The sequence below is a fragment of the Primulina eburnea genome, chromosome 3, assembly GCF_022965805.1.
Source record: "Primulina eburnea isolate SZY01 chromosome 3, ASM2296580v1, whole genome shotgun sequence".
Classification (NCBI taxonomy): Eukaryota; Viridiplantae; Streptophyta; class Magnoliopsida; order Lamiales; family Gesneriaceae; genus Primulina; species Primulina eburnea.
The window spans coordinates 46,091,959-46,107,515 of NC_133103.1; the positions used below are offsets into that span (position 1 = coordinate 46,091,959).

General features: G+C 31.6%; 2 protein-coding genes across 3 annotated transcripts; both read left to right on the top strand.

Moving 5' to 3' along the window:
* The first annotated feature begins 805 nt into the window (after nt 1–805).
* LOC140827655 (aldehyde dehydrogenase family 2 member C4-like) lies at nt 806–9,258 on the top strand. 2 transcript variants are annotated; one of them, XM_073190416.1, is made up of 8 exons: nt 806–964; nt 2,526–2,668; nt 3,403–3,786; nt 4,107–4,370; nt 4,461–4,598; nt 4,803–4,940; nt 5,628–5,689; nt 8,907–9,258. In XM_073190416.1, exons 1-8 carry the CDS (start codon nt 865–867, stop codon nt 9,178–9,180), a joined length of 1,503 nt encoding a protein of 500 aa, XP_073046517.1. In that variant the 5' UTR covers nt 806–864; the 3' UTR covers nt 9,181–9,258. The 2 variants fall into 2 exon arrangements, with proteins under 2 accessions (XP_073046517.1, XP_073046516.1); XM_073190415.1 differs by lacking the exon at nt 8,907–9,258 and adding an exon at nt 5,979–6,459.
* Nucleotides 9,259–10,752: 1,494 nt separating this feature from the next.
* LOC140828511 (uncharacterized) lies at nt 10,753–12,216 on the top strand. Its single transcript, XM_073191450.1, has 2 exons — nt 10,753–10,813; nt 10,904–12,216. The coding sequence occupies exons 1-2, from the start codon at nt 10,768–10,770 to the stop codon at nt 12,010–12,012; spliced, it is 1,155 nt and encodes a 384-aa protein (XP_073047551.1). The 5' UTR covers nt 10,753–10,767; the 3' UTR covers nt 12,013–12,216.
* The last annotated feature ends 3,341 nt before the right edge of the window (nt 12,217–15,557 follow it).

Sequence of the window (15,557 nt, forward strand, 5' to 3'; positions counted from 1 at the left end):
CTTATCCCAACGGTAGACTCTTCCCCTACCAAAATTCGTAAAAATTAGGTCCATAAATCGACTGGATCTATCAAATTTTTAGAAACAAAAATCTTATATTCTCACATCATGAATATATATCACAATTATTTTAGAAACCTCTACGATCTTGTTTAAAAAAACGAGGTCATGGTAAAATTAAATTTATTTATAGTACCACAAATTACCATTCAAAAAAAAAAGAATATATATGCTATCTGTACTATATTGTAAAGATGAAGATCAAACTTCAAGTAACTAACAAAGTATGAACACTTCATAATTATAAGTAACACTCTTATCTGTGATTAATTTATTAATTATTTATTTTATAACTTATCTAACAAAAATGAGAATAATATATTAATTAATTAATTAAATAGTTATAAAACTATACTAAATCACTTGAAAAAAAAGGAAAAAAAAGAAATCGAGCTCTTTCATCAAAATAATAATAATAATAATAATAATAATAATAATAATAATAATAATAATAATAATAATAATAATAAAAAAAAATTATATAAACATAAATAGTCTAACAAGCTAATGATCTCCATGATCCCGATCTTACTAAACAAAATTTGTAAAAAAAAGAAAAAAAAAAATTCAAGCAATCGTAATGATTGGTCTAACACACTTTTAAAGTCGAAAAAAGACAAATCACTGTCATCTTATTTACCATCATTAAATAAATAAATCGTGATTTGCTGTACTGATTATTTCCCTTATTTTTTTTAAAGTGGTTTGTTGTTACTCTAAAGTTGACTTGATATTCCCATTTCTATATAAAAAAAAAAATCGTGATATATTTTGTAAAAGAGAGAGAGAGAGTGAGAGAGAAAAATGGCGCAAAGCAATGGAAAGTTGGAGAATTCTGTGAAGATTCCTGAAATAAAATTTACGAAGCTCTTCATTAACGGAGAGTTCGTTAATTCCATATCAGGTTCTCAAATTATTATTACAGTTATCTATGTTTCTTTTTGATCTTATTACAATCTGGGGAGGAGGTTTTTGTTGTTCGAACCTCGAGCTTGCTTATTTTTTGTTCATACTAAATTTGAGTTTTTTCCTTCCCAGAAAACCCATACATAAATTCACTTGTTATGTAGTAGCGATATATATATGTGTATATATATATATATCTATCTATATATATATATATATATATATATATATATATATATATATATATATATATATATATATATATATATTATGTATATATAATTTACACTTAAGGTACCGTTTGGTTCGCTATATTATTTATCGGTATTTTTAATTAATCTAATCTCATGTTTGGTGCACCATATTGTTTATCTATATATCAATCATTTATCTTACACTAATCAAATTATCAAATATTTATCTAACATCAATCAAATCATTGAATTGAAATTACTATATTACCCTTAATAAATAATATTATAAATATTTTCAAAAAGACAGAACGGTGATATCACAGTATCTCAAATTTAATCAATCAAATCAAACATTATATTAACTATCATTTTTATACATTTTATTATTAAAAATTATTGCTTATCTTCGTATTAAGACATCAATATCATATACTATATAGTAAGCATGATGTCCAAATATGATCTTAATTTATATTATTTTATAAATATATGGTCTTCATCATCATCATGATGAAGAAAGAAGAAGCAAAATTCATTTTGTAAATTGGTTTTTGAATGGGTCAAACTTGGTTTTAATTCAATAAATTGGTTTCTTTTGTATTTTTGGTGTTTTTTTTTTTAAAAGATAATTGACATGACACCTGCTGCCCTTGATTTAGTGCTAAAAATTGATAACACGTAGTCAACATGTCAAAGTTCCAGTGAGAGGAAAAAAAGTTAGAAAAATATAGTTTATTGCAATTTAGGTTGGGGAAAACCCAACCTGTGAGTTGACGGACCGGCCTATTCGACAGTTTTAAATATTTTTAATATTAATTAATGATCAAGTGATATTATCATGTGGTATTATATATAAATAATATATTTTTGTTTTTCAAATAATTAGATTAGTTATGATGTTCATATATATATAAAAAAATTCCTAAATATTTGATTTAATTATAAAAAAATTCCTAAATATTTGATTTAATTATGATTTTTTACTTCTAAAATAATATTTAAATAAATTGAAAAGTTATTTATCCTATGTATATATAATAGTTAGTTGACAGGAATATTAAATATGAAATAATATAAGGACAATTTTGAAAAAAAAAAATTTGATATCCTTCCAATATGCTCAATTATTATATATGTCATAGTATATAGAAATGGCACTATGTAAAAGATATTACGATCATACTAATATGAAAAAATCATTTTTCAATATTGGTTGATATCGTTAGTCGATAACATATCAAAATTATATATATATATAAACGAACAGCATGTTGAGCACTTATTTTCCAATTTTTTTTTTTTTTTTTTTTGTGGTGAAGGGATATTATTAGATGTTTGGCTTAAATGTGAGTTGAAAATGAACAGGAAAAACATTCGAAACAATAGATCCAAGGACAGAACAAGTGCTAGCACAAGTTGCAGAAGGAGACAAGGAAGATGTGGATTTAGCTGTGAAGGCTGCCCGTCAGGCTTTCGACGAGGGCCCTTGGCCTCGGCTGCCCGGTGCGGTGAGTAAGACATATATACTACATTTACTTTCACCTTTCGTATTATGTTAATTGAAAGAGCTAACTTTTTTGTTTGAACTAATAAAGTGAATTATAATTATTCTAAGCAAATTATTTATAGATATATATTACAAATTACATAGCTATTCATTACATACGAGGAAAGTGACTGAAAATGGGTATCTATGCTTTAAAATATTAAGGTCTATCTTTCTAAAGAGTACAGCTCTAATAACATATTTTTAGTCATTGAATTATTATATCCAATATTTGGTGACTGAATTAACTTGAAAATTCTTCGACAAATTTAGAGATAGCTAGGAACAATGAGATATGATTTTGATTGGGTGGAAGAGAACGAATAATATATCATGAAAAAAAAAAACAATATAATGTTATATTTACGTACATAACATTTAAGATATTAATTGGTTCGTGGGATGAGACGATGAGTGATATAAGGATACGATAAATCCATATATATGGATAATACAATGATATATAATTATATACTTTTGTATAACTTCAGTCAAATGTTAAATGAAACAACCAAACTGTGTCTTTATATATAATAAACTTTGAAAACCGGTTTTAAATTTATTGGAATCGAAACGAAGAAACACATGAACATGTGTGAGACCTATGCTAAATACACATTGAATATTTCTTTGAAAGTGGCATAGACTAAACTTGAATATGGTATACATGTTAGATATTTATACTGATCTTGGCAGGAAAGGCGACGGATAATGCTGAAATTTGCGGATTTAGTGGACGAAAACGCTGAGGAATTGGCAGCCATAGACACGATGGATGCTGGGAACTTGTACAGTTTTGCGAAAGGCCAGTATATCCATGGTGCAGCTAACCAAATAAGGTACTATGCTGGTGCAGCAGACAAAATTCATGGGGAGACATTAAAAATGTCGAGAGAATTTCAAGGGTATACATTGATGGAGCCGATCGGTGTCGTCGGACTCGTAACTCCATGGAATTTTCCGAGTACGATGTTCGCAATTAAAGTTGGCCCTGCACTAGCTGCTGGTTGTACTGTGGTTGTCAAGCCTGCTGAGCAAACACCTCTCTCTGCTCTTTATTATGCTCATTTGGCAAAGCAGGTAAACTTGTATTTTTTATTTGATATATATTTTCAGGCTTAGTCTTCCATCTTTCATTTCTTTGACCATTTTAATCTTTTTTTCCGCGTGAGAGCTTATGTGACACTATACAAGTCAGCGTCGTGTCAGTACCAATACAGAAAAGACTAAAATGAAAAAAAAAAACGAATGAAGACTAAAATTTGATAACAGAGATACAATGACCAAATTGAAAATTTCTATGTATTTTCGTGTTTTGAGCAAAATTTCTCGGTGAAATGGGAGTAATGTAATTATGCAACCTTACCGTTTTTTTTTTCTTTTTAAATGGCTATATATAGGCTGGAGTTCCGGACGGGGTGATCAACGTTGTGACAGGATACGGATCCACGGCCGGCGCAGCCATTAGCTCACACATGGACATAGACATGGTTAGCTTTACGGGATCCACCGTGACAGGGCACCGCATAATGCAAGCCGCTGCAACGAGTAATTTGAAATCTGTATGCCTCGAGCTAGGAGGAAAGTCCCCATTCATTATTTTTAAAGATGCGGACGTTGACAAAATTGTTCCTCTTGCTCTCATCGGATGTCTTTACAATCAGGTGAATTTCAAGCTTTACATATATCGCGACATGAATAAAATCCAAACTCGAAAAATTCGTCACTTGTAACTTTTATAATGAATGCATCAGGGCCAGATTTGTGTTGCTGGTTCTCGGATTTTTGTTCAAGAAGAGATTTATGATACATTTCTCTCCAAGTTGGAGGAGCATGTCAAAAATTGGGTTGTTGGGGATCCTTTCGAGCCAAATGTACACCAAGGCCCACAAGTAGGTCGATTCATGAAAAAAAATATATTATTTTTTGTGTCACAAGTAATACTTTTCTTTGTCAATATGGATCGCGTTGACTCGTCTCTTAGATATAAATTCGTGAGACCGTCTGACTTGATTTTAATTCAGTTAAAATTCCCAACAAAATATACGGAGGTGGTACAGAATTGAAATCCCTTTTGTGTGATTTCTTGTTTACAGGTTGACAAAAAACAATATGATAAAGTTCTGTCATACATCGAACTCGGCAAGAAGCAAGGTGCTACACTATTTAGTGGTGGCAAGGCTTTGGACAGAAAGGGATATTACATCGAGCCAACAATATTTACTGATGTCACGGTAAGTATATTTGATCTAAACAAATATAAAAGAAATGAGTAGGTCACAGATACTAATATGTGAGACGGATCAACCTTACTCATATTCCCCCTAAGTTGATATATTTGGGTTTTATTCTTTAATAAGTTGAAATTTAGTTTTTCAATTTGTTGGTCTTTTTCTTTTCTTTTTTTTGACTTTCAGTCTTTGATGAAATGCTCAAATAACATCGAATGATATTTAAATGACAACAATAATTGCCAATATGAGGTAAAAAATTACCACATATCTGGCACTGTTTTAGCATTTTGGAAAAAAAATGATTAAAGTAAACAAATGACTAATTTATTTAGGCAAAAAATTTTGTGAGACGGTCTCACGGATCGTAGTTTGTGATATATATATCTTATTTGGGTCATCCATGAAAAAATATTACTTTTTATATTAAGATTATTAATTTTTATTGTGAATATCGGTAGGATTGACCTATTTCACAGATAAAAACTCGTGAGACTGTCTGACAAAAGACTTACTCATTTATTTAACCAAGACCAAATTTTGAGTACATAATGTTAAAACCTTAAAATAGACCATCAACTTACAGACTTTTTTTGTTGTTGTAATTTTATTTTCCCCAAAAATCTGCATAGTTAAATAATGTAAACAAGAAGTTTAATTTTATTTTTATTTTTTATATTTTATTTGTAGGATGATATGGCTATTGCTACTGACGAAATATTCGGGCCTGTAATGTCAGTCATGAAATTCAAGTAAGTAATGATCCTTATTTTAATTATTAAATTTAAAATCTAAGAAGAAACAATTTATTTTTGTTCTTTTTGTGATAATCACTCGAACTGACATTATTTGAAAAATACATTATATATTTTCAGTTCCATAAGTTACTGAGAATCGGTACATTTTTTTCATCTCGATTGTTTGAGGCTTGAATTAATTTTGCTTTTTTTTTGGTTACGATGAAACAGAAAAGTCCATACTGACGGCTGATAAATATTAGACGTTTTTTTATAATTGAACTGAAACAAAATGACATTGCAGAACTGTTGAAGAGGTTATAAAGAGAGCTAATAGCACAAAGTATGGGCTAGCAGCGGGCGTAATGACGAATGATTTGAACATTGCTAACACGGTTTCAAGATCCATCAAGGCTGGTACAATTTGGATCAATTGCTACTTTGCTTTTGACGATGACTTAACTATTGGAGGCTACAAAATGAGTGGGTTTGGTAAGGATATGGGGATGGATGCTCTTCAAAAATACCTTAAAACCAAATCTATTGCCACTCCCATATATAATTCACCATGGCTCTGAATTTGTCCATTTCTGAGTTTGAAAATATGTTTGTAATAAATTATACTGTCACTCTTTAATAATTTATCGTCAATGTTTTGTCTCAAATTTTCTGCATGCTATGCTTGTATATCATCACATGTATGTTAAGGTCATATCTATCTCTACTGTAATGTATGTATAAGGGAACCAACGGTGGTGGATATTGCAATTGTCATGTCATCCAAATATCTTCCAATTTTTAATATTCAACATTGTAGCTTCTTGATTTGTGTGTCGAATGAATAACCGGGTTTTTTTTTTTGGGCTTGAGGTAGCATGCGCGTGTGAGAAGGTTTGCAGCGAGATGGTTGTTGTTTGTTTGTTTTTTTTTTTTCAATACTTTTTAATTATATTTAATTATTAAATGAAATGTACTTTCCATTCAGATTTCTATTTTTTAAATATATTTTAAAATTGTGTTGCAAATCCAATTGACTAGAATGTTGGAAATAAGCAGTGATTATTATATAAAACAAATGTTGCCTACAACGTTTATTCTTTCCCAACGAAGTAATATTTTGAACGTTAAAGTTCAAAAATAATTCTATAAATACATCAGTTTTTAGGAAATTAAAATTCATATTTTCAACATCCTACATAAATATTTTTATCACAAAAAAATATTACATACAAATATTTTTTTGGAATGGATAATAATTCCAATAATTATTTTAGGGATTTTTTGAACTCTCCAAATATCGACGAAATTTCAAGAAGAGAAAATTCCCGAATCCGTCCGAGTTTCCATTTCTTACACAACACTCACATAATTTGTAATATTTTCTATATCTACCACCATATTTTTGGAACGCCCCTTTAGCTCCGTAGAATACATGTCCTCCAGAATATTGGCTGAGTAGCCAATATTTGGTGCAAGCTCCATCCCATATAATTAATCATCTTCAATCACCGGGGCTCACAAATATTTGATTGATGATGAGATCACATGTCCCACAAATGTTATTGTGGATGACCTAACTCGATCCTCTTGCAAGTGAATTAGGATTCAAATTTTATGGAATAAAGTTGAATTATGACTATTTTTATATTATATTACATATGATTTGTTTGTTTGGTTTTTTTTTTCCTTATCGCTTTGGTCACATTTAAAGCAAGCACCCATTGGAGAGGTGAAAAAATGTCTCCATCAAGTTTAAACATGCATGATCGTGGTTTTTAAAATTTTGTCAATTTGGGATGCATGTAAGATAATAACATATTTCCAAAAGATTACTGACTTAATGTAAAAAAGATCTTGATATCTCTTCGTTGAATATAAAAAAAGATAATAATATATTAAAAAACAATATGATAAAGTTCTGTCATACATCGAACTCGGCAAGAAGCAAGGTGCCACGCTATTTAGTGGTGGCAAGGCTTTAGACAGAAAGGGATATTACATCGAGCCAACAATATTTACTGATGTCACGGTAAGTATTTGATCTAAACAAATATAAAAGAAATGAGTAGGTCTCATGCGACACCGTCTCACGGATACTAATATGTGAAACGGGTCAATTCTACTCATATTCACAATAAAAAATAATACTCTTTGCATAAACAATTATAATTTTTCATTGATGACCCAAATAAGAGATCCGTCTCATAAATTCGACCCGTGAGACTGTCTCACACAAGTTTTTGCCAAAAGAAATTCGCAAAAGTGGTCTCTTAAGTTGATATATTTGAGTTTTATTCTTTAATAAGTTGAAATTTAGTTTTTCAATTTGTTGGTCTTTTTCTTTTCTTTTTTTCCACTTTCAGTATTTGATGAAATGCTTACATAACATCGAATGATACTTATATGACGACAATAATTGCCAATATGACGTAAAAAATTACCACATATCTGGCACTGTTTTAGCATTTTGAAAAAAAATGATTAAAGTAAACCAATGACTAATTTATTTAGGCAAAAAATTGTGTGAGACGGTCTCATGGGTCATAGTTTGTGATACATATATCTTATTTGGGTCATCCATGAAAAATATTACTTTTTATACTAAGATTATTAATTTTTATTGTGAATATCGGTAGGGTTGACCCGTTTTACATATAAAGATTCGTGAGATCGTCTCACAAGAGACTTACTCATTTATTTAACCAAGACCAAATTTTGAGTACCTAATGTTAAAACCTTAAAATAGACCATCAACTTACAGACTTTTTTTGTTGTTGTAATTTTATTTTCCCCAAAAATCTGCATAGTTAAATAATGTAAACAAGAAGTTTAATTTTATTTTTATTTTTTATATTTTATTTGTAGGATGATATGGCTATTGCTACTGACGAAATATTCGGGCCTGTAATGTCAGTCATGAAATTCAAGTAAGTAATGATCCTTATTTTAATTATTAAATTTAAAATCTAAGAAGAAACAATTTATTTTTGTTCTTTTTGTGATAATCACTAGAACTGACATTATGCATATCAAATTATCTTTGAAAAATACATTATATATTTTCAGTTCCATAAGATACTGAGAATCGGTACATTTTTTTCATCTCGATTGTTTGAGGCTGAATTAATTTTGCTTTTTTTTTTTGTTACGATGAAACAGAAAAGTCCATACTGACGGCTGATAAATATGAGAAGTTTTTTTATAATTGAACTGAAACAAAATGACATTACAGAACTGTTGAAGAGGTTATAAAGAGAGCTAATAGCACAAAGTATGGGCTAGCGGCGGGCGTAATGACGAATGATTTGAACATTGCTAACACGGTTTCAAGATCCATCAAGGCTGGTACAATTTGGATCAATTGCTACTTTGCTTTTGACGAAGACTTACCTATTGGAGGCTACAAAATGAGTGGGTTTGGCAAGGATATGGGTATGGATGCTCTTCAAAAATACCTTAAAACCAAATCTATTGCCACTCCCATATATAATTCACCATGGCTCTGAGTTTGTCCATTTCTGAGTTTGAAAATATGTTTGTAATAAATTATACTGTCACTCTATAATAATTTATCGCCAATGTTTTGTTTCAAATTTTCTGTGTGTTATGCTTGTATAACACATGTATGTTAAGGTTGTATCTATCTCTACTGTAATGTATGTATAAGGGCAGCAACGGTAGTGGATATTGCAATTGTCATATATCATCCAAATATCTTCCAATTCCTAATATTCACCATTGTAATTCTTGATTTGTGTGTCGAATGAAAACTGGTTTTTTTTTTTGGCTTGAGGTAGCATGCACGTGTGAGAAGGCCTGCAACGAGATGATTGTTGTTTTTTTTTTTTTTTTTTTTCATTTTTCAATACTTTTTAATTATATTTAATTATTAAAATGAAATGTACATGGAATGTCTCTTTCCATGCATAGTTCTATTTTTTTAACTATATTTTAAAATTATGTTGCAAATCCAATTGACTAGAATGTTGGAAATAAGAAGTGATTATTATATAAAACAAATGTTGCCTACAACGTTTATTCTTTCCCAACGAACTAATTTTGAACGTTAACGTTCAAAAATTTTATAAATACATCGGTTTTTAAGAAATTAAAATTCATGTTTTCAACATCCTACATAAATATTTTTATCACAAAAAAAATATTACATACAATTTTTTTGGAATGGATAATAATTTCAATAATTATTTTAGGGATTTTTTGAACTCTTCAAATATCGACGAAATTTGAAGTAGAGAAAATTCCCGAATTCGTCCGAGAGTTTTACGTCCTCCATTTACATTTCTTACACAACACTCACATAATTTGTAATATTTTCTATATTCACCACCATATTTTTGGAACGCCCCTTTAGCTCCGTGGAATACAGGGTAAATTCTCGGTTTAGGTAAATTCTCGGTTTAGTCCCAAATCTTAAGTGTGTTTCTCGAGTTAGTCCCAATTCATTTTTTCGACCCAATTTAGTCTCAAATCTTCCCATTATTTTACCCAATCGATCTTACCGTCAATTCGGAGTTTGAATTAACGGAAGAGAAGAGAAATAAGTTTCTGTCTTTCTGCCTTAACAAAAACCCAAATCAATTCACTTGCCCTAATCGTTCCTTTCTCTTCCAAGCTGCCTGCTGCAACAACTACCTCCACGCACCGATCAGTTCACCAAGCCGCTTGCCTTTCTGCCTTGAACAAAAAACCCCAATCAGTTCACCAGCCCTAATCGATCCTTTCTCTTCCAAGCAAGTCCATAGATGCCTGCTGCAAGAACTATCTTCTTCCACACACCGCTGCACGCTCGATGTAACCAAGTGTTCTTTTCTTCGCTACTCATTCAATTTTTAATGCACTGCAATTCCACTCACAGCTGCATGTTTCATATAGTCACGGCCATGGTTTGTTCTTTTATTTTTAATCGCCTACAATGGCATTTGTGTTCTTTTCTTCGGTTTTTTCAATGTTATTTTTTTTCTTAATTATAGGAGAATTCTTAATCTGGTTTGCATTTAATTTTTAATTGCCTACAATTGATAAATTCTTGACTATTATTCCATATGTGATTAAGGTGACTGAGTGGATACCTAATGACTAGACGGACTAAAACCTCAAGAAAGAGCACTCCAAATTATGGTAATGCAATATTTTTGTAACTGTCATACTTTTTTATTTTTTTGATGCATTTTCTCGATAATTTAATGTAATTTTTGTTTTTTTATTTAGGGTTAATTGGGGAACCAGATCACTTTACAATTAAAATTTATTATAATGGAAGATTCAAATCTCTTGAGAAACACGATGAATACATCGGTGAGATGTTTGAATATTTTGATTATGTCGATCTTGATAAGCTGGGAATGATTGAAATGTGGGGATTTATGGAAGAGCTTGGATTTGAAGATAAAAATTCTTTTAGATTTTGGCACAAAGTTGGAACTACAATTAGTGAAGGCGGATATTTGGAAAATGATTCGGATGTGTTGAATATTAGAAAGTATATTCCAATTAATTATGAGGTTGAAATATATATTGAACACTTATATGGTAAGAATAACGAAGTTGGAGATGAAAATGTTGATAATTTTGATAACAATGAGTATGATTTTGTAGAAAATAATGAGTTAGTTGATGCAGTTGTTGTCCATGATATAGAATCTATGAAAGGAAAAAGTGTTGTCCCCGAAAGAGAAAATACAGATAATCTCTTTCATAAAATGCATGAGTATGACAGTGAAATGGATATTTGTGCAGATAGTGACGATTTGACCAGTCTTCATGATTCTGATGAGGATGAAGTTAAAAATCATTTGTTGTTTGACCCAAAAAAAGATTTTGAAAATCAAGAGTTGAAGCTTGGTTTAGTGTTTAGCTCAAAAAAAGAAGCAAAATTCACAATTGAAAGTCACTGCATTAGAGAAGGAAGACCGGTGAAGTTTGTAAAAAATGATAACATCCGATTGTGGGCTAAGTGCAATGATGATAAATGTTGTTGGATGATCCATGTTGCGAAGATGACTAATGATAGTTGTTGGCAAGTCAGAAATTTTGATGGATGTCACAGTCATTGTGTTCGTGATTTTAAAAACAAGTGTGTCAACTCAACGTGGATGGGGAAGACTTTTGCCAAAAAATTCAGCACAAATCCTAAATTGGGACACTTGGAGTTTAGGGAAGAGATTTCTACCAATCTTCAGTCAGATTTTTCAAGGAAGACAGCCTACATGGCTAAGAGAAAGGCGGTGAAATTAGTGCAAGGTTCTGTCGATGAGCAGTTTCGGCAAATAAGGAAGTATTGTGCTGAATTGAAAAGATCCGACCTGGGGCTACTGTAGTTTTGAAGTTGACAGAGGATGACGAAGGTCCAAGGTTTCAGAGATTGTACGTTTGTTTTTCAGCTTGCAAACAAGGATTTAAGAATACTTGTCGGCGTGTCATTGGTGTTGATGGATGCTTCCTAAAGGTAGAACATGGTGGGCAATTGTTATCGGCCGTGGGGCTAGATCCGAATAATAACATTTTTCCAATATGTTATGCAATGGTTGAGCATGAAACAAAAGATAGTTGGACATGGTTTCTTTAGCTCCTAGATGAAGACATTGTTGTTGGCAATGATCCGCATACTTGGACATTTCTGTCAGATAAGCAAAAAGGTTGACTCCTGCACTTGAATCTTTGTTTCCTGATGCTGAACATAGATTTTGTGTGAGACACTTAGAAAGCAATATGAAACATGATGGATTCAAGAGTGTAGCGGTTAAGATTGCCTTTTGGGCTCCGGCAAAACCAACAAGAATTGAAGAGTTTCAAGTGCACATGGCTGAATTGAAAGACATCAATATTAAACTCTTTGATTTAATGTTATTCATACGAGTTCAATATATTCTGAAATGAAATGGTTGATGTGATATAATTATTTTGTTTGTATTATTATAGATTAACCAATCAGTGAACATTCATACACCTGCTTTTATGAAAGATGGCGTGAGCTTCACAACAGTGTCACGACTACGTGCTTCAACAAGTGTTCGAGGTATAGTTGGTCAGTCATCATCTTCGCCACGAATTCATGGGGTCAAATCTAACTCTTCTCAGGAATCTTTCAACAAGAAATGAAATTGTGGGACGTGATATTCTGTCGAGAAGAATTTATTTTGTTTAGGAATCCAATTTCTTTGTTTTCTACTGTTTCAGTGCTTCAAGAAACTTGTTGGACTTGAATTAGTCATGGATGTGAAATGATGTTAAAAGTTGTTGTTCTCTACTGTATGAACAATTTGAATGCTGCTGCTTTCAGTATTAGATGGAATACTGTATGAATATTTTGAATGATGTTGCTTTCATCGAATTAGTTGGGCAATGTTCAGTATTAGATGGAATACTAACAATGCTTGATGCATTTCTTCTGCTCGCATTCCAGTTGACTATATGATCTTCAACTTAATGGTTGGAGTTGTCTGCATTCTCATTTTCAACCATTTACGAACACTTAATAGTTACATAACAGCATATGAGGAGGACCTTTATTGTGTTTTATTTTCATTCCTTTATGTTGTTCCTCAATCAAATGTTTAGAACAGATCTTTACGATTCCGAGAGCAAATGATCTGGCTGGAACGAGCAAAGGCTGATTCAACTTCATTCTTGGAAACACTGCTGCCATGATCTGCTATTTTATTAAAAGAAAGTTTCATCTTTTGAAATAACTTAGTTGTGTGTAGCTGTTACCACTTCAACTCAATGACTATACAATTGAATCAGCAGCATTCATTGGAATTTTCGGCTGCAAAGTTGTATTTAAAATGGGTTCAACATATTAGAATTCATAATACCAAAAGCATCATGAAATGATATAAACGCAATTCACATCAAAGCTTAATAAATTATATGAACTGTGCTGATCAGTTTACATCTCTTATTTTCATATCGAAGATGTCGTTGTGAACTCTTTTCATTCAATTGATTCAAGTTTGCTGCTACGTGTGAAAGAAGTTCACATTTTTTTTACCAATACACCAAAATTATACATAGTCTTGAGTCAACGAACGAACACTACAAATCCAAGTTAAAGATACACAAAGATATCTAATCTTCGCCACTAATTTCTAGAGATTGTACTAGTTGTTTAATCTTTTCCACTAACCCTGCAACCTTTTTTAAATGATTGCGGTTCTCATTTTCTAAATCTAAAAGCAAATCTTTCACTTTTAATAATTTTTCAGCATCAGTACTTCTGTTTGGAGCAGTGCTAAAAGTTGCACACGAACTTTCTTCGTCAAACATAAATGAAGCAGATGAATTTTGTTTCTCTAGGTATGCATGAAAAGCATTTGATGCTTCATCCCTATTCCAGTATGATTTATGAGAAGCCCCACTGAATTTGTTGACTTGACTATGTTCTTCTTCCCATGTCTTGTATACACCAGGTTTACGTCCAACGAAGACAACATATGTTTTCCCCTACAATACAAAAAAATACAAAGCAATATTCAATGTTTTATAAACAAGTATGATTACAATATAACAGTACTTGAAATTAAAGGGTACACCACCATTTTGTTAGCTTTCTTCGATGACCTCCTCAAATGAGAGGTAAAAAAACATGATATTACATGAATGACAAAATTATATTTTTAGAAGCCAAAGTAAAATATTAGTCATGTAAAGATTTCGGCTATTTAGGAGCAGGAAAAAGAGTTCTCATATGTCGGTAAATGAACCTACCAAATGACAGTCATCATTCATATTTTATAAAAGATCATATACACAACAGAATGAAGGGCATGAAGTAATAGAAATCGTCAATGTACTTGTCTTTGCCCAGCATAAGGAAAGGTCTTTAAGAATCATATTATCATATATGGATTCCATAAACTTACACCACCAAACAAGAACTAACTCAATTTATTTGATTCGCTGTTAAAAGCACTGAGGATAGTTATCAAATTGAAATCAAGCAGCTGTGGTGAATGCTAGAGACGAATATCAACATCCAAAAATGATTTTGTGCAGTTCACTCTCTTTCAACTTCACAGCCGCAACATTACCATCCTGCAGTCCAAACAAGCCCTCAACTTCCTCCCATAATCAGCTTTTTATCCATTCAAGATTACCATCATCTAATCCTCGGATTCTCTGTTTATCTGTCTAACTTAACCAAAGATTTTCACGAACCCATCTGAAAAATACTGGAAAGCCGACTTGAAATTGAACAAGTACCGAAGAAAGAACAGATGATTACCTCGAGAGTGTGTCGGTGCGTGGAGGAAGATAGTTGTAGTTGTTGCAGGAGATAGGTTGGAAGAGAAAGGAACGATTACAGCAAGTGAATTGATTTGGGTTTTTGTTAAGGCAGAAAGGCAGAAACTTATTTCTCTTTTCTTCCGTTAATTCAAACTCCGAATTGACGGTAATATCGACTGGGTAAAATAATGGGAAGATTTGGGACTAAATTGGGTCGAAAAAATGAATTGGGACTAACTCGGGAAACACACTTAAGATTTGGGACTAAACCGAGAATTTACCCTGAAATACATGTCCTCCAGAATATTGGCTGAGTAGCCAATATTTGGTGCAAGCTCCATCCCACATAATTAATCATCGGGGTTCACAAATATTTGATTGATGACGTAGATCACATGTCCCACAAATGTTATTGTTGATGACCTAACTCGATCCTCTTGCAAGTGAATTAGGATTCAAATTTTATGGAATAAAGTTGAATTATAACTATTTTTATATTTTATTATATATGATTTGTTTGTTTGATTTTTTTTTTTTTTTTTTTTTGCGTTATCGTTTTGGTCATATTTAAAGCAAGCACCCATTGGAGAGGTGAAAAATGTCTCCATTTCAAGTTTAAAACATGCATGATCGTGGT

Bases quoted from the DNA above. Each gene is read 5' to 3' on its own strand.
- LOC140827655 (XM_073190416.1), top strand. From the start codon at position 865: ATGGCGCAAAGCAATGGAAAGTTGGAGAATTCTGTGAAGATTCCTGAA. The intron at 965-2,525 runs GTTCTCAAATTA...GAAAATGAACAG, and splicing joins GTTCGTTAATTCCATATCAG to GAAAAACATTCGAAACAATA. The intron at 4,371-4,460 runs GTGAATTTCAAG...TGAATGCATCAG, and splicing joins TCGGATGTCTTTACAATCAG to GGCCAGATTTGTGTTGCTGG.
- LOC140828511 (XM_073191450.1), top strand. From the start codon at position 10,768: ATGACTAGACGGACTAAAACCTCAAGAAAGAGCACTCCAAATTATG. The intron at 10,814-10,903 runs GTAATGCAATAT...TTTTTTATTTAG, and splicing joins AAAGAGCACTCCAAATTATG to GGTTAATTGGGGAACCAGAT.